This window comes from Musa acuminata, chromosome BXJ2-10, assembly GCF_036884655.1.
Source record: "Musa acuminata AAA Group cultivar baxijiao chromosome BXJ2-10, Cavendish_Baxijiao_AAA, whole genome shotgun sequence".
In the NCBI taxonomy this organism is placed as follows: Eukaryota; Viridiplantae; Streptophyta; class Magnoliopsida; order Zingiberales; family Musaceae; genus Musa; species Musa acuminata.
In genome coordinates this window covers 29,766,285-29,789,957 of record NC_088347.1, presented here as the reverse complement: position 1 = coordinate 29,789,957, position 23,673 = coordinate 29,766,285, and the positions used below count along the sequence as shown (strand labels likewise).

At 41.0% G+C, this 23,673-nt stretch overlaps 3 protein-coding genes across 8 annotated transcripts; 2 read left to right on the top strand and 1 right to left on the bottom strand.

Annotated features, from left to right (window-relative positions):
* Positions 1-251: 251 nt before the first annotated feature.
* LOC135625027 (kinesin-like protein KIN-12C) lies at positions 252-6,892 on the top strand. Its single transcript, XM_065129237.1, has 16 exons — positions 252-665; positions 917-1,054; positions 1,138-1,221; positions 1,307-1,432; positions 1,668-1,727; positions 1,810-1,863; positions 1,968-2,060; positions 2,910-3,005; positions 3,206-3,354; positions 3,598-3,747; positions 3,846-3,975; positions 4,055-5,020; positions 5,126-5,224; positions 5,316-5,378; positions 5,453-6,175; positions 6,349-6,892. The coding sequence occupies exons 1-16, from the start codon at positions 366-368 to the stop codon at positions 6,583-6,585; spliced, it is 3,468 nt and encodes a 1,155-aa protein (XP_064985309.1). The 5' UTR covers positions 252-365; the 3' UTR covers positions 6,586-6,892.
* A 6,105-nt stretch (positions 6,893-12,997) lies between these two features.
* On the top strand, positions 12,998-16,409 carry LOC135625029 (chloroplastic import inner membrane translocase subunit TIM22-2-like). The gene is made up of 5 exons (XM_065129246.1): positions 12,998-13,248; positions 14,435-14,499; positions 14,615-14,687; positions 14,773-14,826; positions 16,002-16,409. The coding sequence occupies exons 1-5, from the start codon at positions 13,050-13,052 to the stop codon at positions 16,238-16,240; spliced, it is 630 nt and encodes a 209-aa protein (XP_064985318.1). The 5' UTR covers positions 12,998-13,049; the 3' UTR covers positions 16,241-16,409.
* A 690-nt stretch (positions 16,410-17,099) lies between these two features.
* On the bottom strand, positions 17,100-23,527 carry LOC135625028 (vacuolar protein 8-like). Of its 6 annotated transcripts, XM_065129245.1 has the most exons (5): positions 21,639-23,527; positions 19,770-19,867; positions 18,001-18,600; positions 17,826-17,914; positions 17,100-17,705 (listed from the first exon to the last, which is right to left on the bottom strand). In XM_065129245.1, exon 1 carries the CDS (start codon positions 23,390-23,392, stop codon positions 21,692-21,694), a length of 1,701 nt encoding a protein of 566 aa, XP_064985317.1. In that variant the 5' UTR covers positions 23,393-23,527; the 3' UTR covers positions 17,100-17,705; positions 17,826-17,914; positions 18,001-18,600; positions 19,770-19,867; positions 21,639-21,691. The 6 variants fall into 6 exon arrangements, with proteins under 6 accessions (XP_064985317.1, XP_064985312.1, XP_064985314.1 ...); XM_065129240.1 differs by having other exon boundaries at positions 17,100-17,914; XM_065129242.1 differs by having other exon boundaries at positions 17,100-17,914; positions 19,770-19,857.
* Between the last annotated feature and the right edge of the window lie 146 nt (positions 23,528-23,673).

Below are 23,673 nucleotides of genomic sequence, written 5' to 3'. Positions count from 1 at the left end.
TTTGTTACACGGAGACCGTTACGTTACAATGGACAAACCGGTTTAGTCTTTCGATACCATTAGACGGTGCGCAGTTCAAAGTTTAAATTCTCAGGCGAATAAAATATGTCCTGATTAAGACACAGCCCTCGCTGCAACAACTCTTTCTTTGCTAGTGATTTTCCACTTGGCACTCCTTCAGTGGTCGCTTCTCCTTCCATATATGTGTTCCGACGGACCATCAGATCCTTCCCACCCTTCAAATTATTTGAATCGCGTTGAGGCGCTCCCCCTCCCTCGTCTTCCTAATCCTCATATTTCGTCATCGTCATTCCCATTGTTACCATTGTCCACCAAAGAAGGCAGAAGGCGGAGCAGATCGAGCAATGGAAGCCTTGCGCATCCAGCCCCCGAAGCCTTCCGCCCGATCGATGCTCTCTCCCCTTTTCCCTCGATCTCCCTCCTCCGCCGCCCGCAAGAAGGCTCCTCCTCTGGTTTCCAGATCCGGGAGGGAGAACGCGAATCCCAACGTCTACAATGACCCTCCGCCCTCGCCTTCTCCTCTTCTTGCTGGCAAGGCGTCGCCTCGCCGGGCCGATGGTGTTCTCCGGAAGGAGCGTCCAAGACTGGTCGATGCGTTGCCCGGAGATGATGTTTCCCCCGATCCCTCTGATCCTTCGGTCAAGGTTTCCGCTTTCTTTAATTCCTACCATTAGATTGTGATCATTTTAATTTCCCTATCGAAGAAGATCCTTCTTTCAAAACCCTAGCTGCAATGTATGTGGTTCCAAGAAATTGTAGATGTTGATTTCCAATTCAGTATGTCATTCCATGTTGTTTTTGGTTGTCAATTTGCCAAAAGTGATTAGATGTGGAATACTAGTGAGAATTATATGGTAAGACTCGAACGTAAACTTCCTGTTTCGGCTTTCTCCAGGTGGTGGTCAGAGTAAGACCAGGGAACGAACAGAAGCGAGCAAATGAAGGCGCCGTTCGCAAGATCTCGTCTGATTCTTTAGTAGTTGGAGGTCGTTCTTTCACTTTCCATTCGGTTCTTGGTCCAGAGTCCACCCAGGTATGAAGCTACTGTCTCACCCCAATGACTGTGGCTGTAATTGGAGAGCTTTCCCTTTCTATGCCCATCCATTTTCTCCTCAGGAAGATGTCTTCAAGACAGTCGGCATACCTTCGGTGAACTATTCTTTGGCAGGCTTCAACACTTCGATACTATCGTATGGACAGGTGCTTGATGCGTAGGAAGTTACTGCTCATGTTGTTCATGATAAAGACTTGTCTGAATCGATTGAATTCCATGTATGATCTACAGACCGGGACTGGGAAAACCTACACGATGTGGGGTCCTGCCGGTGCCATGGTCGATGGCAGTTCTGTTAACGGTGAGCAGGGCGTCGCTCCTCGGCTCTTCAGGATGCTGTTCTCCGAGATTCACAGAGTAGGTTCTGTTATTTTCTGCTTGAGTCAGCTATTGAAATGTAATTAACTCTTCCCTGGCACGTTACATTCTTGATTATAAAGATACGAGATCATGAGCCATGATGGTTTTAGTTGGCCTCAGCAATTTCTTCTGCAAAACTTCGAATTTCTTTCAGAAATTTTTACATGCTGCATGAATACAACAGTTTGTTTTATTTTTCGCTTGCGTATCATTTACTCTTTTCATCACTCAGAAGCAAGAGAGCTCAGAAGAAAAACAAATAAACTTTCAATGTCGATGTTCGTTCCTTGAGGTGAGCTACTATCATCCAAGCATGTTCATTTATAATCTTCCGGCATATGCTCTTAATTTATTTTGTTGCATTGCTTTCGCAGATATATAATGGTCAGATAAATGACTTGCTTGATCCGACTCAAAGGAATCTTCAGGTACACCACTGGCATACGCTTGTAAATATTTGGTATCCTGTATTTTGTAGTGTTATGTTAGATATGTTACGCAACAAATATGAGTCGGTTCTTTTCTCTCTCAGATAAGAGGTGATGCTAGGAATGGTTCCCATGTGGAGAACCTGACTGACGAGTATGCCACCACGGTTGAGGATGTTACCCAACTTTTGGTCAAGGTAACAATACCCTATATCTTTTGTATGATTTGCTTTGCATATGTCACACAGATATAGCTAGAAAAATAAGTGCAGCCTCTTCAGTAATTAGGGAGACCAAAAAGGAAACCATTTTTCGATGTGCAAAATTTTCTCAACCTGTCTACTAAGTGTGACTCGAGTTTGATGTTGATTATGATGCCTTCCATCGTATGTTTCTTGAATCTTGAGCCATTACTTGATGCGTTCATCGTTGCTCTCGCTTTTTTGTGTTGCTCCTTGACGATAGAAAGTGTTTTCTTCTCCAAGCAAGCGTCTTGACACTTCCATTTAAGTATATCCGGTAGTCACGGATACATGTATGTTCATGCATTGACACACGTTATAGTCTTCTAATTTTGTAACTTTTAATTGTTCATCACCCATATCAATGAATTGGCATGATTTTGACTGGAATTCCAAAAGGAACTTACGTTAAAATCGAGATTTTTTTTCTTTATAATTCTCTCGATTATTTAAAAAAAAATTTATTAGCATGCAATCCATCACACTGACATGTGGTTTTTTGTCTCTCCAAATTTGAAACTTGATATTTTGCTTTTATTTATGGTTTGAGCTTTACAATCATACAATGTCAATGTGACACAAAAAAGAAAACCTCTATCATGCCGGTAGACGTGTAACCTGAATATATTATTCTATATTTGAAATTAAGTAACATTTTTTTGTAACAATCAGCTGGAGTTTTTTTTTGTTCAAATACCCATTGTACTTTGTGTAATTTCGTCACATGTTCAATAAATAAATTTGTACTGTATTTTTTTAATTAATTTATATTGGGTTTCAGCATTTTGCATAATTATGGTGCAGGGGCTTGCAAACAGAAAAGTAGGTGCAACGAGTATAAACTCCAAGAGTTCACGTTCTCATATCATCTTCACTTGCATAGTGGAATCCTGGTGCAAGGTATATTTTGTGATCTTTCTGAAATTCTATACACATTTTTGGTCTCTTGGTTTTCTTTGTTGTTCTACATTCGTGATTTTTTTATGAGATATGAAAGTAAATGATTTATTTTTATCTTTTCACAAGAAGAACTATATGGATTTCCCCATCCTCATTGTCATTGTTAACATCATTCCCGTTTGGCCTTTATTTATTTGCAGCTGTCAGCATCGAAGTGTTTTAGCAGTTCAAAGACTAGCAAAATAATCCTTGCTGATCTTGCTGGAGCAGATGATGGCATACTTGATGCTGCTGGCAAACAATGTGTTAGAGAACGGAGGCATATTAAGAAGTCTCTTTCAAAACTTGGGTGAGAAATTGCACCTCACATTATCTATTATGGTTACAGTTAGCGAAACAACAAGAAGATATCAGCTCTTCTATCAACATGCTTTATGCTGTAGCATCTTATTATACTTTATGAATGTGCCATATGCTACCTCATACATTAGTCTATCAAACCGTGTCCATTGCATGTTTACTCCTAGTTTACTCATAAGATGTAGTCTTGTTTAGATGGACTTCTCTAACATTTTTATCTAAATAAATACAGAAAGTTGGTAAACATCCTTGGAGACGCCGAACATCCTCCAGAAGACCACAAAGTCGCATACATGGGTTCCTGTTTGACTCATCTATTGCAGGAGACGCTCGGTGGTAATGCGAAGGTTGCAGTTATATGTGCAATTTCTCCTGATGGCGGGTACTTCATGAGACTAAATCTACAGAAACACCATATTGTACCCTTAAAAAAAACCTATATCATTGTGCAGATGAATCTAAATATTGTATTGAATACAGTTCTCGAGGTGGAACACTGAGTACACTCAGATTTGGAGACCGAGCGAAGCAGATACAAAACAAGGCAGTGGTAAATGAAATAACTGAAGACGACGTTAATGATTTGAGTGATCAAATACGACAGTTGAAGGTCAATTCTTTACATGACTATAACCTTTGAGGTACATTAGTTAGCTGCAGTATCATTATACTTTGTTCCCTGACTGCAGGAGGAGCTTATGAGCACAAGGCTGGATGAAGGCAAATCTGTTGCGACAGCAGATGGACATTTTAAAGGGCGAAATGGCCGTCAAAGCTTAAATCTTCTAAGAATGAGCCTCAATCGCTCTTTAATTTTACCTCATATTGATCCGGAATCAGATGAAGAAATGGACGTTGATGAAGAAGATGTCAGCAAACTCTGCATTCAATTGGGTAACATGAATTATTCTGCAGAAAACGAGTCAAAAGATAAGTTAGAAAGCAAGGATGCAATGATAATTGCTGATACTCAAGGTCCAAATGCAGACCAAGACAGTCGAACAGACTTAGCTACGGTTGATTCTTGTGGCCACGAAGTTAATTTTAACTCTTCCAAGGAGATTAGGCTTGTGGAAATGCATTCAGAAGTATCTGAAAGAGAAACAGCTAACAACCACAGCGCTACACCACAAGAGGGCGATTCCAAGATCACAAGTACCATTACATGCAAAGATTCTCTAAGAAAATCTGGCCTGTCCATTCCCTGCCAACAAAGGCCGATGCTTCAAGATCCTATTTTGTGTTCATCTCCTAAACTCGCAAAGATTTTGGAGAAAACTAGTGTCTCATCCGAGAGTCCTAGGCCTAATTTACATTTAGAATCAGTTAGAAGATCTGACATTATCTGCTCCTCCTTGCAGTCAAGTAAGGCCAGCCCAACTGACTCCTTGGCTGTCAGCCTACACAGAGGCTTGCAGATTATAAATTATCATGAGAGGAACTCAGCCGCAAGAAGCTCTTTTGTAGGTCTCTCTTTTGAACACTTGACGAACATATCAAGCCATTCCAAGGATAAGGTTGATGCCGGTATGCAAACTGTACTCGATGAGGGAACTGCTTCTCCTTTACTCTGTTCAGCTTGCAAGAATGTCGTAGATTTTATCGGATACGAGGCAAGTGAGACACCAGATATGCAGATTGTGCCAGTCAATGAGGCAAGCATTATTATTTTCATGTTGCAGAAAACTATGCCATACTTTTGTTCGAACTTTTTAACTTTTATTTCTGCTTGTGATTAAACATTTGTTCTTGTTAACTAGGATGTAAATGCGCCTTTAGCAAATATCACAAAGAGAGAGAAGGAACTCGAAGCTCTATGTGCAGAGCAGGCAGCAACGATCAAGCATCTGAGTTGCTTGGTATGTCATGTGCGGATACAAGCTTCCGAATACAAGGAATTTTATTTTCGGCAGTAAACTTCTGTTGAATGACTGGTAGATGAAATTGCAGGTTGACAAACAAAAGCAGGAAGAGGTCCAAGCTAAACAGAATGTGCTAGCTGATAACTGCATGGTTCGTCTTCAGTTAGTACTTTCTTGTTATTTTAGATCCCTTAACAAATGATCTAAGGCTAATTAATCTTGCAGATCACTGAAAACCATCTCGAGGGGTCAATGGTGAAGTGCTCGTCGAAAGAAATTGTGGATCACCTGCATCGTGATGATGAGAGGGAAGCATTGCTCATGGAAATTCAAAGCTTAAAAAACCAGCTAAAGTCAGTGAAGGATGTTTCAGAAAATAATTGTCTTCTTGAGCAGATAAGAAATGGTGGAACCTCTTGTTCAGGCATAGGGGTAGAGGAGTTTGAGATGGAAAAGCGGAAGTGGATGGAGTCTGAGAGCAGATGGATCTCTCTCACCGAGGAGTTGAGACTTGACCTCGACAAAAACCGCAGGTTTGCAGAGAAGAAAGAGATTGAACTTAACATGGAAAAGAACTGCACTGCGGAGTTGAACGATGCCCTGCAGCGAGCGATCCTTGGGCATGCTAGAATTGTCGAACACTACGTAGAACTGCAGGAGAAGTATGACGAGTTGCTACTGAAGCACCGGAAAATCATGGAAGGAATTGCAGAAGTGAAGAAGGCAGCTTCAAAGGCAGGAGGCAAGGGTTCTGGTTCTGCTTTTGCTGCTGCTCTTGCAGCAGAGCTGTCAACCCTGAGAATTGACAGGGAGAAAGAGAGGGCCTATCTCAAGGAGCAGAACAGGAGACTAACAATTCAACTCCGTGATACAGCAGAAGCTGTACATGCTGCTGGAGAGCTTCTTGTTCGACTGCGAGAAGCAGAAGAAGCAGCTGCTCTAGCAGAGGTGAGCTCTCTGAATCCTATACTGTGAACGGCATCTCAATTTCTACTAGTATGACCACAGTGAACTTACCAAGCAAGAAGTTTCCTTGGTTTTTGGATATCATTCACTCGTTAATTCTTCTTTGGAAATGCTTTGCTGAGAATTGAAACAAATGTCTAATCTTGTTGACACAGGACAAGCATGGGAAAGCCCAGCACGAGGTGGAGAAAATGAGGAAGCAGATGGAGAAGCTGAAGAGAAAGCATGCGATGGAGCTGGTCACCATGAAACACTTCCTTGCCGACAGTCGGTTGCCTGAATCGGCACTGAAGCCGCTCTTTCACGAGTCCGAGATAGTGGAAGAGGGCAAAACTACTGCGACTGATGATGATCAATCATGGAGGGCTGCATTCCGGCCTTCGTACCAATAGATCAACGGAAATGGAGGAGTTTAGACTAATCCAAGATGTCTTGGACGGGGGGATTATACGAGAGGGCTTGAGGGATGAGTTGCTTTTACTTGTTGCCCTTGCAATATTTCTTCAGGAGGGAGGCCACCATTCCCTTTGGCAACATCAATTTGCACAACTGTTTGCATTGTTACCCTCTCGATTTGGCGTGTCCAATTGTAGACTTCGTTTGATTGATTTGGATATTTGATTCATGGTTGGTTCAAAACTATATCAGAATTAGAATGATCCCTTTTCTTGGTCAATGTACTCCTGCAATCAGAATGATGGTTCTTGAATTCCTTGTTGTATTTTTTATCTTCTTGATTACAAAATCAAATAAATAACATATATTGAAATCATGCGATTATTGTCAGGAATGAGATTTCAAAAAATAAATAAATGTCAGAATTTTATGAAATTGGAATTAGAATGATTTTATAACATGTTTGGTTCTTATGCTCCGACGATTACAATGACAGATATGTTTTTATATGTGTTGCTTGAACCTCAAAATTAAAACTAAAATTGAAGATAATGTTGGATATTTCTAAAATTTTTAAATGGTATTTTTTTTCTTCCTTAATGCCTGTGGTACCCATATTCATCTATTTTTTTCTTTTTTCTCCTGTGGATCGGTCTGTGAACAAACTAATTATAGTATTTTTACACCATGGATCACTTTTTTACGCTATGTTATATTGATAATATTAAAAAACACTTATATGAGATAGTATAAAAATATTTTATATTAAGTAATAATATTTTCTTAATATTATTTAAAAACTTATAATATATTTTATAAAATGTATTTTAAAAAATCTCGCGGTTACGAGCTGTCCCCACCCATGCCCAAAAAAAAAAAACAGAAAAGACTGTGAGAGGCAATTAAATGTTATATCAACATAGAATATTTCATAGAATATCTTACCCCTTTAAGATTATATATAAAAATTTATATTCAACATAATGAGATGAGAGCTTATCTTTTTTTAACCATTTTGTATTCGCACTCATATACCCTAGATTACCAATTTGGGTGGTAAAAAGATCGAGTCAAGAAACATTTCTCAACTTTAGTCTTTGTGCAGGTGATACCTCGAGAGTTTGATGTTTCCATCTTAAATGTACCTAATGCATATAAGTCTGGACCACGTCGGGTTAATTAGGATGTCAACAACTTCTTCTCTCAATATTTTTGGTGTTAAAAGGAGGGTCTGACGTCATAGAAATGTTCATCCACTGATCCTCTCAATAAATGCTTGAGCAAGGAGGCTTGCTCTCGACCCATAGTTCTTTCACTCCCGGGGGGCCACAATCACCCTTTTTAAACATGGACGCATCCATCTTGGCGCTTAAACACTAATGTGGTACTAGTGTATATTCAATGATCTAGGCCTCTCACTCTTAAGGATGACTCGAGTCATATGCTCATCCTTATCGATGTGTTCTTGAATTTCACCCAGCAAATACAAACGTTAATGAGAATGATATAGGCTGTCGCTTCACATTTTCCCTAGTTAGTCCAATAGGTGATGCCACCAACTCAGCTATAATCATCGGTTTAATTGCCACTAACACTAGCACCTATTGAGATTCTTCCACCAGACATGGTATTAACATCCCAGGAGCACCCAAGACCCATTAAACTGTTGGCTGAGAGGGTACTTTGATCCCCAACTGTAGAATTTAGCGGACCACACCATTGTACCTTACCTAAATCTGAGATCCAATCGGTCGATTCAATGGAAGATTCTATATGGATCCAACTAGCAGATAGATCGATGTTTGGAGGAGATACGATGAGAGTTTCAATAATCAAAGGGGAAGCCCTAGTCAACCCCACCTTAGGTCGATTGACATTCACTCAGAAAATCCAAGAAAAATCAATTTCAACAAACTTTAACCTCCTGTCATTGGAGAATGGTATATTATAACATTTCAACAAATTGATAGAGCACATTATAACTTTTCATGCCTAAATGTTATTGTATTGTACTTTGGATATTCTGATGTGTTACACCTTCCCGATCATGAGAATGGTACGCTGCCTGTAGTAGCTTTCTATTAGTTATTTTGATCAACTCACAAGAGAGTTTAAACTTCACTTTATTGGGAACGTGCGCTTATGACCTCAATAATAATGCTTCTCGGATTCAGGCAATGAGAGAAGGAAATGCTTGCAGACTTTGTTGCTTGGTTCACCAATGAAATTCGAGACATGATAGATGCCCATCCGTCGCTTAGAATATAGACCTTCATAATGGGGAGGCCACCAGCGATACTACCATTAACACTTCAGGGGGTCAATCAATATATTATCATTTAAGTAATGGTCTCCGGTAAGCATAAGTCATGCAAGAGGCTAAAGCAAGAGCAACCATAACCCACCCCGACTTTGAGGTCACCGTAGTGAAAAGAGAAATGAATGACCAGTGTTACCTTGCTCAAGGTTCAAGCTGACCACTCTAAATATATCTAGAACTGAAGTTTTTCTACAAACAAAAGAGAATGAAGTCTTGAAAGACCCTCACCCGTGAAGACTCCATAAGCAAAAAGAGATAGGTAAAAATATTATCGGTTCCATCGGGTTTGCGATCATAACACAAAGAATTATCATGACTTGAGAGAACAAATTAAAGAACTCACACATTGAGGACACATAGTGCGATTCATCCAAAATCACTAGGAACCCTCACCCCGACCTCAAGAGTTGATGGAGAGACGGATTAACATTATAATTTATGAATCATAGGAGGAGACAACTCCTCGGGTCGTAAAGATTATGCACGAGCTATCATTGAAAAGTACCCTAGGACAAAGAATGACTTAGAAATAACCTTCAAGGAGGAAGAAACAAAGTTCCTTACCCAAACCATGATGATACCTTGGTAGTTTCTATTAATGCTCGGGTGAAGATAGTCATGATTGATATAAGTAGCTCTATCGATATATTCGACTTGATGTCTTCTAGAAACCCAAGCTCTCGATTAATAACCTTACCCCTATGACTTCTTTATTGACAAGGTTTACTAGTGACTTTATCTCTCTTCTCAAGACCATGAACTTGCACGCCTTCTTAGGAGATAAGTTTTGCTCCAAAAAGTTACTAGCTAGATTCATGATGGTAAATATCCTCTCGATATATAATGTAATAATAGATTGACTCACATTGAATAGACTAAGGGTGATCGCAAAACTACTTCACCAACCCCAAGCATAAGGACCTCTAATAGTATTGCTATGTAGCTTCGCCATCGCCTCATTTTTTTGTTCCTTTTGCAAACCCTCCCATCTTGGTTGCAGTGGTATATTCGAGGTAGAGTTCAGTAGGTCGACTATCTACAATGTCGCGAAGGGCAATGACTTGCCCTTGCATAGGTCAAACATTAAACTCTCTCTCTCCCTCTCTCTCTCTCTCTCTCTCTCTCTCTTATTTTTCCTGAGGAGGACCTTAACATTGCATAGATCAAACATTGACCTCTAAAAATGTTGATGCCTCGAAGATAGGAGCCTATTCGTTCAGTTCCTTCGCGAGAATCTGCTCCTCCTCGTGTTTCTTATCTCATGCGAGAGTGGGATACCTTATGACCTTTTTCTTTAACTTGTTAGTGCTAGAAGGACAGTCGAACTGAGTTGAGCTTGATGCCTCGATCGACTGCTCATGAATATTAATTGAAGGAGTTAAAAAGGTTAGTATTGTGCCCGAAGAGGAATTAATTCCTTTTTTTCTTCAAAATCCAAAAGTACATACTTATAGAAAATCAAAATCACGATGCTACATGTGTTTATTTTATTTTAAAGTACAAAAGAAAGTAAGAAGACGAAGTGTTTAAGTCATACTATAAGAAGACAAGTTGAGACCCATGCTGATCAGCCAGTACTCGTTCATCTTTCGAATAGTTTCAGAAGAAGAGAGTATATCTCTCAAACGAAACACTTGATTTACCTCCTCGTTCGACAAGATGGGAAGTGTGTTATCTATGGAGTGTGTCGATCATGAAAGATTGAACTATCAACCTTAAGCTGAACATATGAGGAAGAAATGCTCATTCTATCCCCTTATTGTTAGAAGGGGCACCACTAACTCTGAAGCTCTCATGAGCAACCATGTAGTAGTCACTTTCCCCTTGCACAGTTAAAAGCAGACAATAAAAAGTTTACGGGTCAGGGTAATATTGATGCGCTAGCATTCTTCGATAAATACTACTAAGTAGTGTCATGTGTTGGGTACTATATGTGAGGGTAATATCCTCTACCATTAGAGGCAAAACACTATCCCCAAGTAGATAAGAAAATGAAGTCTTAGAGCATGAGAAGACAAGCAAAATGATCTAAACATGATGTCGAATGAATGATGATCAAGCTAAGGGATTTGGAAATCAATCTCAATCGAGATGGAATACTTGGTCCACAAGTGATCTAAGAGTTGTGTACTCACCACTGAGTCTTTATTGTACATGCTTTTTATGACTCTCTTAAAGAATCTTCAGGTTCACAAATAAAGGATGAGGAAGAGGTCAGGACTTCCTCTGCCCTTGGGCTATCCAAGGATGAAACATCAATCTTCTTGGCCATCTAATGGCCATAAGATTGGGAGGAGCTTATGTGAGAAATAAAAGATATCTCGACCAGTAAAAGCAGAAGAGCAGGATATTGGAAGGCTAAGGTGTTGCCGAGCTGACATACCGAGAGGACGAGGAACCCATGAACTAACTCGTGTTGTAGAAAATCAAAACTATGCAGAGGTGGCTCCAAGAAGGCCATTGAATGAGCCTCACTCCTCATAGTCAAAGGGGATTTATAAGGAAATAATATATCTCTCTCCTCCTACGATTAACATAAGTGTCCCTTCAAGTTGATTCTGAAGGGACATTAATTGATGATGGAGCGCCTCGCAAAGCACAAAAGTGATCGATGTGAGAAAATCCTGACTTGCATAAAAAGAAACCCACTATGACAGGAGACACGAGACAAAATATGCTCAAGGCACGTGAATTAAGAAATCTAACAAACACCAAAAGAAACCCGTCATAATAGGAAGCACAAAACAAAATGTGCCCAAGGTGCATAAGATGGGAAAATTTGACCTGCATCAAAAGAAACTCACCATGATAAGAGACATAAGATAAAATATACTTGAGGCATAGAGATCAAAGGTACATAAGTCAAGAAAAACTGACTTGTATCAGAAGAAACCCGCCATAACAAGAGACACAAGATAAAATATACTCGAGGCATGAAGATCAGGAAGCCTAACATCGTCTCCACTGGAGGCAAGATTATGAGAATGACGGATAGGTCGAAAAACTTGACCCATTCTAACCAATGTGCATCCCTCAACGATATAAGGGGTAGGTCGATAATAGATCGCCACTAACAATGTTGGGGAAGGTGATCCTAGACGAATATATTGGATGATACGAGAGACACAATGGATTAGACATGATAGGCGAACTTATGATAGACGAACTAAAGTTGTCACCAGGTCAATAATGGATCAAAGAAGTATAAGTTTGACATGCTCGATGAACTACATGTCACGCTTCAAACCCCCATGATAACAACCCTGAAGCATGCCTTTTAGAAGGGGGGTAGATGAGACAAATAATAGAGAGTACACTGTCAACTAATCGTCATCCGATACATAATTTACACATGATATCTATTCATTTGCTCACGTGGGCAATGGTCAAAGATAGACAGTTATAGGTTGTCTCTCCACTTGTCACTCGCGTGGATAAGAGGTCAATGAGAGACTATTGGAGGTAGTTAGAGATTGCATCCCCATATAATATTCTATGAAATATTCTATCGTGGGATGGTCATATATAAAAGATCATTTTCAACACAATGAGAGGGGGTTTACCTTTTTTAACCACTCGTGTCAGCACTCATATATCTTTGGTTACTGATTTGAGCATTGGAGGGATTAGGTCGAGAAACCTCTCCCGACCTCAATCTTTGTATAAATGACATCTTAGGAGCTCAACGTTTTCACCTTGAAAGCATCTCAAATAACCCCACGTTAATAGGTTCAGACTACATCGGATTGATTAGGACATCGATGAGATTTTGTTGGATAAGAAAAAAAAATAAAAAATATTATTTGAGGTATTAGAAAAAAATATACTATTTAAAAATTCTGAAAATGAGAAAGGTTTCTCAAAAACAAAATATGACACTGAAATAATGAGATTTTTGAAACCAAATGGATAATACATTCGGCAATGACGTTCCGAATTTGCACTCGTAAATACATTTTACGTAAAATTAAGATGGCCGCTGTTCTCCGGCCATTTGTTGCACCATTCACAAGAAAGGTACCCGAGTGGGTGACGATTAAACGGGTAAGAAAATCTTCGCCTAAAAAGACATCTGCAACGATAAGGCAGAGCCGAGCGCGAAGCGAGGTGACATCGGTTGAAACAGGGGTTCCGGCGACGATGGCGACTCAAAACCCTCCGGAGCTCGAGACGGATGACTCCGAACAAGAAGAGGGAGAGGGTTATGGCAGCGGTGGAGGCCTAAACCCTGAGATCAAGCCTTCGGGTGCGGGTGTCTCGGGCCCGCCCCTCCTGTGCCTCATCCGATTTGCCAGTGATTCGGCCGCTGGCGCTCTAATGGGATCCGTATTTGGTTACGGTCTGTCCTTCTTCGTCTCTCTTCCTCTTCTCCACCAATTCTTTGCCCCAACTGCTTTATTCATTCGCCTACAGCCTGTACCGTGGAATTCGTGAACAAAGAGATACCAAGAACATACTGAATCGGCTTGAACTGGAACTTAGTAATATATGCTCAGAGGCAAGCCATGGCTAGAAGGATTAGGAGGTCAGGGGTTATACCGCCATCAAGACGGGAGGGCGGGATCTTGGATTCACTCTTAACTTCTAATTTTCGCATTTTATGTTAAGACATTGGATGATTAGACTAGGTTCAGAAGTTTGCATTAACTACTGAAGTAAGATTTCATAATGTTAGAGGGCTTAAATGCTAATTAATTTCGATCTTCTTTATATGTCTGGTTTTCATGAGTGAAGAGACAAAGTGGCTTCTGTATTTAGAAAGGAATTTGAAGAATTAAGAGAGCAAAGATCGATACAAGAGGGGTGGCAGCTGAAGATGCCATATCTTGATTCTTGGGCTTCTAATCGGTAGGGTATGCTTTGGGACGTTGAATGTCTATTTAGGCTTTAGTTAAGAAGCTTGCATTAAGTGCCGAAGCATGATTTTAAAATGTTAGAGGCCTTAAATATGAATTAACTTTGATCTTCTTTGTATGTCTAGTTTTGATGAGAGTAGTAGAGGAAAGACTGGAGTAGTGAGAACACAAAAACTGATACGAAGAGACAAAGTGGATTCTGTATCTAGAGAGGTATTAGAAGAATTAAGAGAGCAGAAATTGATACAAGAGAGGTGGCAGCTGAAGATGCCATGTCTCGATTCTTGGGCTTCTAATCAGTAGGACATGCTCTGGGACGATGCATGTCTAGGCATAATCAATGGCACTTGGTAGAAGCTCATGTCAGCCTTGCAAACTGTTGTGTGCCCCATGCCCTGCCGGTCTGCTTGAGACACGGATTCACATTGACCAGGCCCTGCTTCATTGTAATTAGATTGGAGCAAAAACTTGTGGTTTGGGGCATAGTTCAGGTGGTAGATTATGGTCCGATCTTATTCAGCCTGTGTTTTACTGGGCAATTATTTTTAGTGGTGATTGCATCTTCAAGGTTGTTTGTTATGAAATCCTCGAATTTAGATTAATATTTCTGAATTTTTAGCATTGGTAACTCATGAATGGTTATAGCTACTTCGATGGATATTTTTGTAGGATCAGGCCTAATGAAGAAGAAAGGATTTAAAGGTTCTTTTGCAGATGCTGGGTCCTTGGCTAAGGTTTTGCAATTAGTAGTGAAATTTTTTTCTTATCTGGTCATTTGTTGTTCTTATACTGATCCTGCTCAGCCACTTCGAATCAGATATATTTAACTAGTACTCTTTCTTATGCTAGACATTTGCAGTTTTGTCCGGTGTCCACAGTCTTGTTTCCTGTCTCTTAAAGCGTCTCAGAGGAAAGGATGATGGTAAGGCATCAGTGAGAATCAAATTCTTCAGAAACTTTTGATAAGTGAATAATCTTACCTCATTTAAACATTGTGGTGTTTGCAGTTATCAATGCAGGCATTGCAGGGTGTTGTACAGGTTTTGTTTTTAGCTTTCCAGGTAAATTTAGTTTAATCCTAAGATCCATGTCAAATTCTTTGTCCTCTTTTGCATGTGTCATTTGTACTTATTGTCAATCTTAATGGTGCATATGGCACCGATTGAAGGATTAAAATGTTCCAAGTAAAATGTTATATCTAAACTGAGGAAGTTAGTTTATGATTTCTCAGAGTTAGGCCAGAAATATATAATGAGATACTGTGTGAATGTAATTTTAATTTGACTGGTGTTCTTGTGGTGTCTCTTCTGAGAATAAAAGACATTTCTGTTAAAATTGTATCTGAGTGTTGAGTTTCAGCACACTTAGTACAGAGGACATGCACATGAGGTTGTATCTCTTAACAACTATGGTGAAGTGTGGGTCCGCTGGACTTAGAAAGATAACTAGGACTTGTATGCACGGGGTGACAGGTAGCATATGAACTGGGGGTCTGCAGATTCTTGAAAGATAGTTAGGACTTCATGCAGCAGTAGGAGCTTGTGACTTAGGTGTCTGCTGAACCTAGAAAGTTAGCTAGGACTTGCATGCATGAGTAGGACAGGTAGTTTGCTTCATGTAATAATGTAATGATGTAATCATGCACCGAAAAATTGTGTTGCTTTTCAAGGGATGTCTACATTTAAATATTTAAAGAAAAGCAGCCGTTAAATAGCTCGTATCTGCTGATGTTTCTCTTGGTGAACCAACATTGCAAAGAAAAAAATTAAACAAGCTAGATGGCATTGACCCTGGATGGCTATCATAGTTCATCTTAAACCTCTTCTAATTCTTACTTAGCAGGTTTACTTAAAAAGTTGTTGGGACTTTTCTTGGAAAAATTTGAATTGTTATGATGACACTGTTAAGTGTGGTCCTGATGTTCTCTTTTTATCACTGAGTAATATTTCACGGGTGTTGGACCTCTGGTTAAAACAATAATTGTGCTCTTGCTGGGATTATATATCTGCAATCTCTAGAGGTTATCTGTTGTCCTTCCAGTTATGGCCTACAGATGAAGTCTTTAAACATTTAAATGGTCTTAATTTTATACTTTATTTCATTAGTCAACTTGATTCAATGTTATATCCTCTCTCAAAGGAGATTTGTCTCCACTCATCATTAGCGATTTCTTGGTGCCAGATAATGGATAATCTTGCTGAACAGCCTATATGCTTGAACTTGTTCTCAATGCCAGGTCAACCACATGCCCTCCTTCAGAGTTGCCTCACCTTTGGAGCATTTTCATCCATCATCGAAGGATTTTATAGAAAACAAGCTGCATTGGCTCAACCTTACTTGGCTCGTCAAGGTAGTTTCAAAGGTCCAGATGATGTTCTTCCTCCATTCACGCTTCCGTTTCCCCATCAGTTATGGGAAGGCTTTTCATCCTTCTGCCAATCCTTACCCAAATCAAAGGGAATAGCTAGCGACTGAGTGCAGACCACCAGCTTAATCCGACTTTTGAATGTATAATTTCTCGAGAAGAAAAAATCAAACTTTTCAGTTTTGACAAAGTTGATCTTATTTGATTGAGTTACATGGAGATATGAATGGCTTGTTGTAGCTACCTTGATATGTGAAGTTCCCTTTGGCATAGCCATAATCCTGGGCATCTGGTTTCATAATATATTGGAGTATGTGCTAGGTTTCAGATTGTGTGGAAGTGCTGTCAGGTGCTGTCTTTGGAATTTGATTGCAGAATGATGAAACTTCCGGGACATTTTAGTAGTCCGGGCATAACCGGATGGTCTTGTTTTGTTGGCTTCAGCTGACTTCTTGCTGGCTTTCTTTGGCCACAGATGGAAAGTGTTCCAAGTCAGTGCAATCTACATCCAATGAGATCCTTTGTCTTTTGGTGAATATTTGCCCAGTTGGGATGGAAAATGTGCTCATTTATCTGGGTTGGCAATTCATGCATGTGGAATTGAGTTTGTGGATGGGTATCTTAAATTCCTTCTGGATAATATCTGGGTGCCTATACAGACATAGGCAATTATGAATTTGGTGTTCTTGCAAGTCTACATGAGAAGGTAAATCTATGCATCTAGAATGATAGATGATGCATCTTGATGTTCATGCAGATTTTTGTGTAGAAGTGTCTCCAAATGCATATTAGCTTTGGGAATCCCAATCCTTTTGTTTCTTGTGGTGTTTGATGCCAGTTTTCTGTGGAGTTGACTGCAGGTTAGATCCAAATGTAGCAGCACTGAAATCTCTCAAGCTGAATGCAATTGAGTTTGGGTTCTCGCTCGACTTAATTCTTTTGCACAACATGAGTTTGTAATAGTTCATATTACTGATCAATATACCGATATGGCATGATATATATTGAGCTATATTGAATCATGTACCGATACAATTGATACGGTACAGCAAACCTTAATTTATTTGTATATGTGCTCTCAAGCATATGAATGAACTTATCCTTAAAAAACTATTGGAGAATGAGGTATCATTTGACATTCCAAGTGATGGTTTACCAAAGGTGACCGAGTGAGATATCATTTGGCCTCTTCTCTTTCTTTCTTTCCTTGCATCCTGTTTAATTGCAGAAGCAGAGTACAGACATGGCTGCTGCCACCATGCATGCGTCTCTACCAGAGAAACAAAGTGCCACTCACTGGTTGGTTCAGCTGTGACATTAAAGATAGGTGAACTTTTTTGAGGCCTTGGCCACCTATATATTTATGGGCGTCTTCTTTTTCTGCTTAGTTAAAAGTGTCGTAGTAGACTGGAGGGTGAAGGAGATGGGGATGCTCTGCTGCTCTTCGGGTGGTGGTGGTGGTGGTGATGTCGGCTCTGCTCTCTTAAGCCTTCTCGTGGCTGTCTTGGTTGTAGTGCTGGTTCAGGTCCTGTGTCAGCCTCCACCGAGAAGAAGAATCAGAGTCTACCGCTGTTCCTGAAAGCAATCAGTATTGGCCTTCTTGTTGTTTTAGTCTCTTGGTTTCCTTTTCTTGTTTTTATGCAACAACACCATGAATTTGTGCTTCGGTGATCCTTTTTTGCGTTCTCTTTTTACCTGTTTGAAGTGGAAGGACTCATGATGGAGTTTTGCAAACCAAGATGGATTTATGTTGCCGGAACCAGGTGGAGAAATCTTTTCCTCTGCTGCAAAAGACTCAAAATATGCATGAATAAGATATATGGTTGCAGTGATTGATCATTTGGACTAAAAGAAGATTGGCACCACTTACAAAGTTTCTGTCATTGCTAGGTTTATGTTGTAAAAGACATGAGATGGTCATGTTCTTCATACTGGAACCTGGGGAAAGGTCTATAATATGCATTGTCTTCTCCTTTTTGTTTAGTTGTGTTCTTGTACCAAGGATGGGGTGTTGGCAAATGAAGAACAATAGAAGCATGGCACTTCTACTGGTCAACCTCTGTCCTCCAAGGAAACAGAGATGCCAAAAGTTGCAGCAGTTTAAAGTAGGCACATACAATATGGTCTTCTCCTGTAGGTAATGAACATTGAGAACCACAAAATTTGCTTCTGGTAGCTGCCACCACTCCATCAGTGCCTTCCCTTCATCCTCTCCACCTTTCAGGTTTCAATCCATCTGCAGGACTTGCATCAGTGATGCAGGATACTTAGCATACAAAAACTCAGAAAGGCTGGGAAGGAAGACAAATAAACTCGGTTTTTGCAGAAGAAACTTGATCTTTGGATAGATGACCCAATCCGAGGCTTTAACAATGTTGGGGTGCAAGGAGGATCCATGCTGGCAATTGAAGTCATTAGGTTATTTCCATGACGTGAACCCTGATCGCTCCTGATATATCTTTTCCTGTAGCTGCACAATATCATACAACCAACTTGAGCATTTGAGTGGGGAGTTGACTGAGATTAAGAGAAAAAAAAACCAGGTACAAGTCCACTTCACAATCAGTATCAGTAGCTGGTATCTAAAATATGTCACTCCTAACAGTTGGTAGCAATCTGATAAAAAAAACATCAAAGTTGATTGTGTCTACAATGATTCCAATCATCTCTAGAAGATCTTATCAGTAAAAAAATGTTTCAGCAAGTCAATCTATGTACAATCTGGTTTAGTAAAGTGAAATGTAAGGCAAATGCATCTGCCAAGGTTTATGCTTATGGGGTCATGTGGCAGAGTCGTCTCTACAAGATCTTATCAATATAAAAATAAGAAATCAACAATTAATCTGTGTGGAATCGAAGTATAGTACAAGGCAAATGCACTTGCCAAGGATTATTTTCATCAGGTTATGTGGCATGATCATCATATATGCCGTCATCTCTATTTTATGGCCGTCCTAGATTAAGTTGTTCGATAACATGCCGTCTTCTTTATTTTTATTGGAAGAAGAAAGAAGAATTAATTCAGAAAGTAAAGCAAAATCCTTGAGATTTGTATTCCAGATAATTACAACCAATCCAAATGATCAAACAACAACTGAAAAAAAATCCATTGGAATAGAAGAAATCAGTAAAAAGGTTCCTCGGTGGTCATACAAATTGACCGATGAATTAGAAAGACTGGATCAAGAAAATGGAGAAGAACAGAAGGAAGATTATGAAATTAGTTCAAGAAAAGCGAAACGGGTGGTGATCTATACTGATAACAATCCGGATACTGATACTTCAAGCAAATCCTTTCTCACACTGGCTGTCTTTACAAGTACAGTAGATATTGTTCTGGAATGCACAAAACTGATGCTTAGCTTGGGAAACCAAAGAATTAAGTTTAAAGGCAAGTAGTTAGCTTAAGATTTGTGCCAAACATAAAAAGAATTATATTCAAAACTATAAGTAAATGTCATGCTTGGGTGGGATGAACTGCTAGTTGAAATATTAATCAAAATCAGATGACGTGAATCTAACTTATGTTCCATTTAAAACAGAACTCGATTAAGACAGTCACTGCAAGTTGACCTCAGGTATGGTTGCAACATTTGCTAGCCGACATTTGATAACTCAAAAACCAAGATCGAACAGTACCGCTTAGACTGGACATAATAAGATCTCAGGCTCTTCTAGTCCTTCCCAATCTTGCCATTGCTTTACCACTACTTCAGTACTCCAAGGTCTTGTAATCCCTTGTACAGAAAAGAAATATTAGGATACCGAAGAGGTCAATTAACTAGCATTTTCTCAAGAAAAATGTAGATGATTTTTATCGGTATAAGATCAGAAGAAAAGTGTCATTTCGGGCTAATCCTGATTGGTTCAAAATATTGCCTATGACAATACAACTCAAAGGCTTTGTAGTTATGCTACGACTAGACTCCCCGGTTGATCATAAGTCATAATGTTAGAGGTTAAGCCTTTGTTCAAACAATTTGGTCAGCTAAAAATCCTTCGTGGTAAATGACACCAGCATGTCTTCCTGACATGATTAAATAAAAATACAGACTTAAAAGGTTTTTCCTGGCATGAACAGATTAACTTTTTCAAGAAAGATACAAGGTATCAAAGTATCTTGAGTTGCTTGTTAGGAAGAAGAGTGAAAGCTTCAGAGTTCTTTCCAGGATACCACATGAAAGGATTCGTGTTAATCTTTTGCTAACCATAGACAAGTTGTGGTAGGTAGGAAAGCTAAATGTTCAAATTTTCCTCAACTTATTGCATGGCACTTGGACAAGAAGGCAATAGTTTGAAAATCTAGGAAATTCAACTTTTGAGAAAAAAAAAACATGCAATGAATCAGATCTATAGGCGTAACAAAGCCTCAGGGCACCAGAATCAAATATAGTAGTGTCCTAAGGGATGAAATTAGCTTGTACTTAAAACATCAAGCTATGACAGGAACAACTTCACAGAAGTTTATCTCCATCTTCACTTGTCACTCACTCATCAGCCTTTGAGTCGAGACGTAACTGGATGAACGATGCAATACCGTGATTATGAAATCAGCAAAGTCTATGGTTTAGTAATCATAGACCTAAAGGTAAACTCATAAAGCAGATACCAAAACATTATTACCCCAACAACACCTATATTCAATCCGTAAGTAGCTACATAAGAGCAAGTGGGAGCTCCCAACCAATTCACATGCTAATTAATTTACATGATAGTCAATGTTCATAATAAATTCTAACCGACTATTATGATCATCCAAAATGTAGGAAAAATATGTATCTGCCTGATTAGGAGGCACCAGGACAGGAACTACAGAACAGACATATGTCCATGTTGCTTCAGTGGAAAGGCCAAAATAAATGTACCTTACATGCAAAGAATACTTTCCTATTCTCGACACTTTCTGTTTGTCATGTGGTAATATTCCAAATTTGTGGTACAACATAGCACCAAATTCCCTATTTAGCTCCATGATGTATTCTTGGATCTTGTGGTGGGTGGAGAAGTTAAACCCTATTGAATGTCTTTCTTCAATAACCTAAAAAAAAAAAAGGACCAACGGCAGTAGATTCCTTCTAAAAGGACTTTTTGACATAAAGATTCACTTGGGAGAATTTATTTGACTTCAAAAGATTAAGGGATACAAGATCTCTCCAATGAAGATCCTAATAAAAGTGGAGCAAGTAATCTCACATACAACCTAGGCTTCAAGAGTGTCCTTTCTCGTGCATTCAAGTTTTAGAGCTATACTGACTGCGAAATGCCTCTACTACATAAACCAATCAAAACATAAACTTCATTTGGATTCACAATGACATACAACTATGACATGAAAATTACTTCATTTGGATTCAAAACAATTCCTTTATTTTCACTTACACATCAACAATCTCATCCAGAACACAACAATCTAGAGCATATATACGATGGAAACATAACAAAATTATCTACAGAAAGGATGAATAGACATCAGATAACAATCACTGGGATAGTGTGAATGTTACATACAGATCAAGAAGTAACCTTCAAACGCTGGATCCTTCTTGTTGCTGACTCTGTAACTAAGTTCTTGGAAACACCCCCAGTATCTTTCCCCTTCCCAAGTTCTCAAGAAGCTTCTTTGCTCCATCCACCTCCATCTCCACAAGTCTCTGCAGGTACCCGCAAGCTCCTGCAGCCACCATTTGCTTCCTGCACTTCCTCGACTGCGAAATTGATCGCAATACCGAGATTGCATACCTCTTATCGAAATCAAGGACCAAGGGATCAAGGAGCTGCACTACATTTACAATCCCCTTCTCCTCCTTCCTTAACAACCTTTGGTATCCGGGGAACGACATGAGTGAGGCCAAAGCCCTTGTGGCAGCTTCCTTCTCTTCCACAGCTTTGGCCTCCAACATGCGGACTAGTCGAGACACGGCATCCCCAAGCTCCTTCCTCGTCCTCCGTATGACCAAACCCAATTCAGCGACTGACTTGGCTGCCTCCGTTCTTGTTCCTGGCTTGCTGTCTTCCAGTGCAGCAATAATGAGAGGAAGGAAGCCAGCAGTGACAATGATCTCAGCAATGAACCTAAACGATGCCAGATTTCTTAGTAAACCGATTGCAGGCTCGAGATTTCGATCATCTGCACTGCCGCCTGCTTCCCAGTAGTTCTTTATGCATTCCAAAGCCCCCTCTTTAAAGATAGAAAGCTTTATGCTCTGTGATTCTTCGCCAGCTGATAGATTACAGAGGCAACTAACAGCGTTCTCTTGGGCAAGAGGAATCCCCGAGGCCGAAACCCTGAGGAGGACGGGGACTCCGTTCTCTTCCAGGAAGTTCTGTCGAAGTTCTTGAACTGTGGCGAGGTTCTTCAGCACTGCAGCGGCGGTAGCCTGGGCGGAGGGCGTTCCGGCGCGGCAGATCTCGAGGAGTGCTGCGATTCCACCGCGGGACCCGATGATGATCGCATTTTCCCTGGTCAGCGTTAGGGTTTGAAGGGCCACGCAAGCTTTCTCCTTGGCGGCGCCGCCCTCGGACTCGAGGACGCGGGCGAGGTGATTGAGGAGGGTTGCGCCCTCAGCCAGCAGAAGATGGCGACAGCTCGGCACGGCAGAGATCCTCGCGATCGCCGCCGCAGCCTTGTCCCTCGCCTCGTGGCAGGAAGCGGCGACCGCGGTGGAGTCAAGGAGGCGGACCAGCGCCGGTACCACCCCATGGGCGGCGACGACCACGACGTTCTTGTCGTCCTCGCGGAGTAGGTCGAGAAGAGAATCCAAGGCGGAGATCCTCGAAGCGGAACTCCCAATCTGTAGGCGTGTCACGAGGCTCCTGGCCTCCACCCGGACGTGCTCGCGGCGCGAGCTCCCCCCCGCCGCCTCCGGCGGCGGCGAAGGTGGCTCGGGGAGGGTACCGGAGCGGAGAAGCAGGTCGGCGTCGGCAGCGAGCTGGTGAAGGGCCGCGGAGGCGGCGGCGATATCGCTCTGGGTGCGGAGCCTGGCGGCGGGGGGTTCGGGGGAGCGGCAGTGGGCAGCGAGATCGAGTGCTGGGGCGAGTGTCTGGGCGAGGGAGCGGAGGAGGTCCGCAGCGAGGGGGTTCGTTGGGAGTGCGGGGAGGTCGTCGAGAGCGGCGGAGAGGCGGGCGACAGCGGCGGAGACGGAGGTCCACCTGCTGCGGAACGACTGGGCGTCGGAGGCGGCGGCGGACAGAGAGGCCAGGAGGCGGCGGCAGCGGCAGCGGCCGAGCTCGTCGCCCTCGTCGGCGGGAAGCGTCACCTCCATGGCGGGAACAGGGGCAGTTCGGGAAAACACAAAAAAAAGGATTAAGAGCACCACCACGTAGTGTTCGTTCACGCGACACAATAGAAATATGAGAGAGCAGCAGAGGAACCACAGGGCACATGAGAAAGTATAAAGAGGAAACGTTAAGATCACCTTCCTTTCCACCACCGAAAAAGACGGAGGCAAAAAAGATATATTTGAGTGGGTCCCACATTGTTGTCCTGTCGGATGACTTACTCTGCAGGTGATGTAAATGGGCCTCATGACTTTGGGTCAGGAAA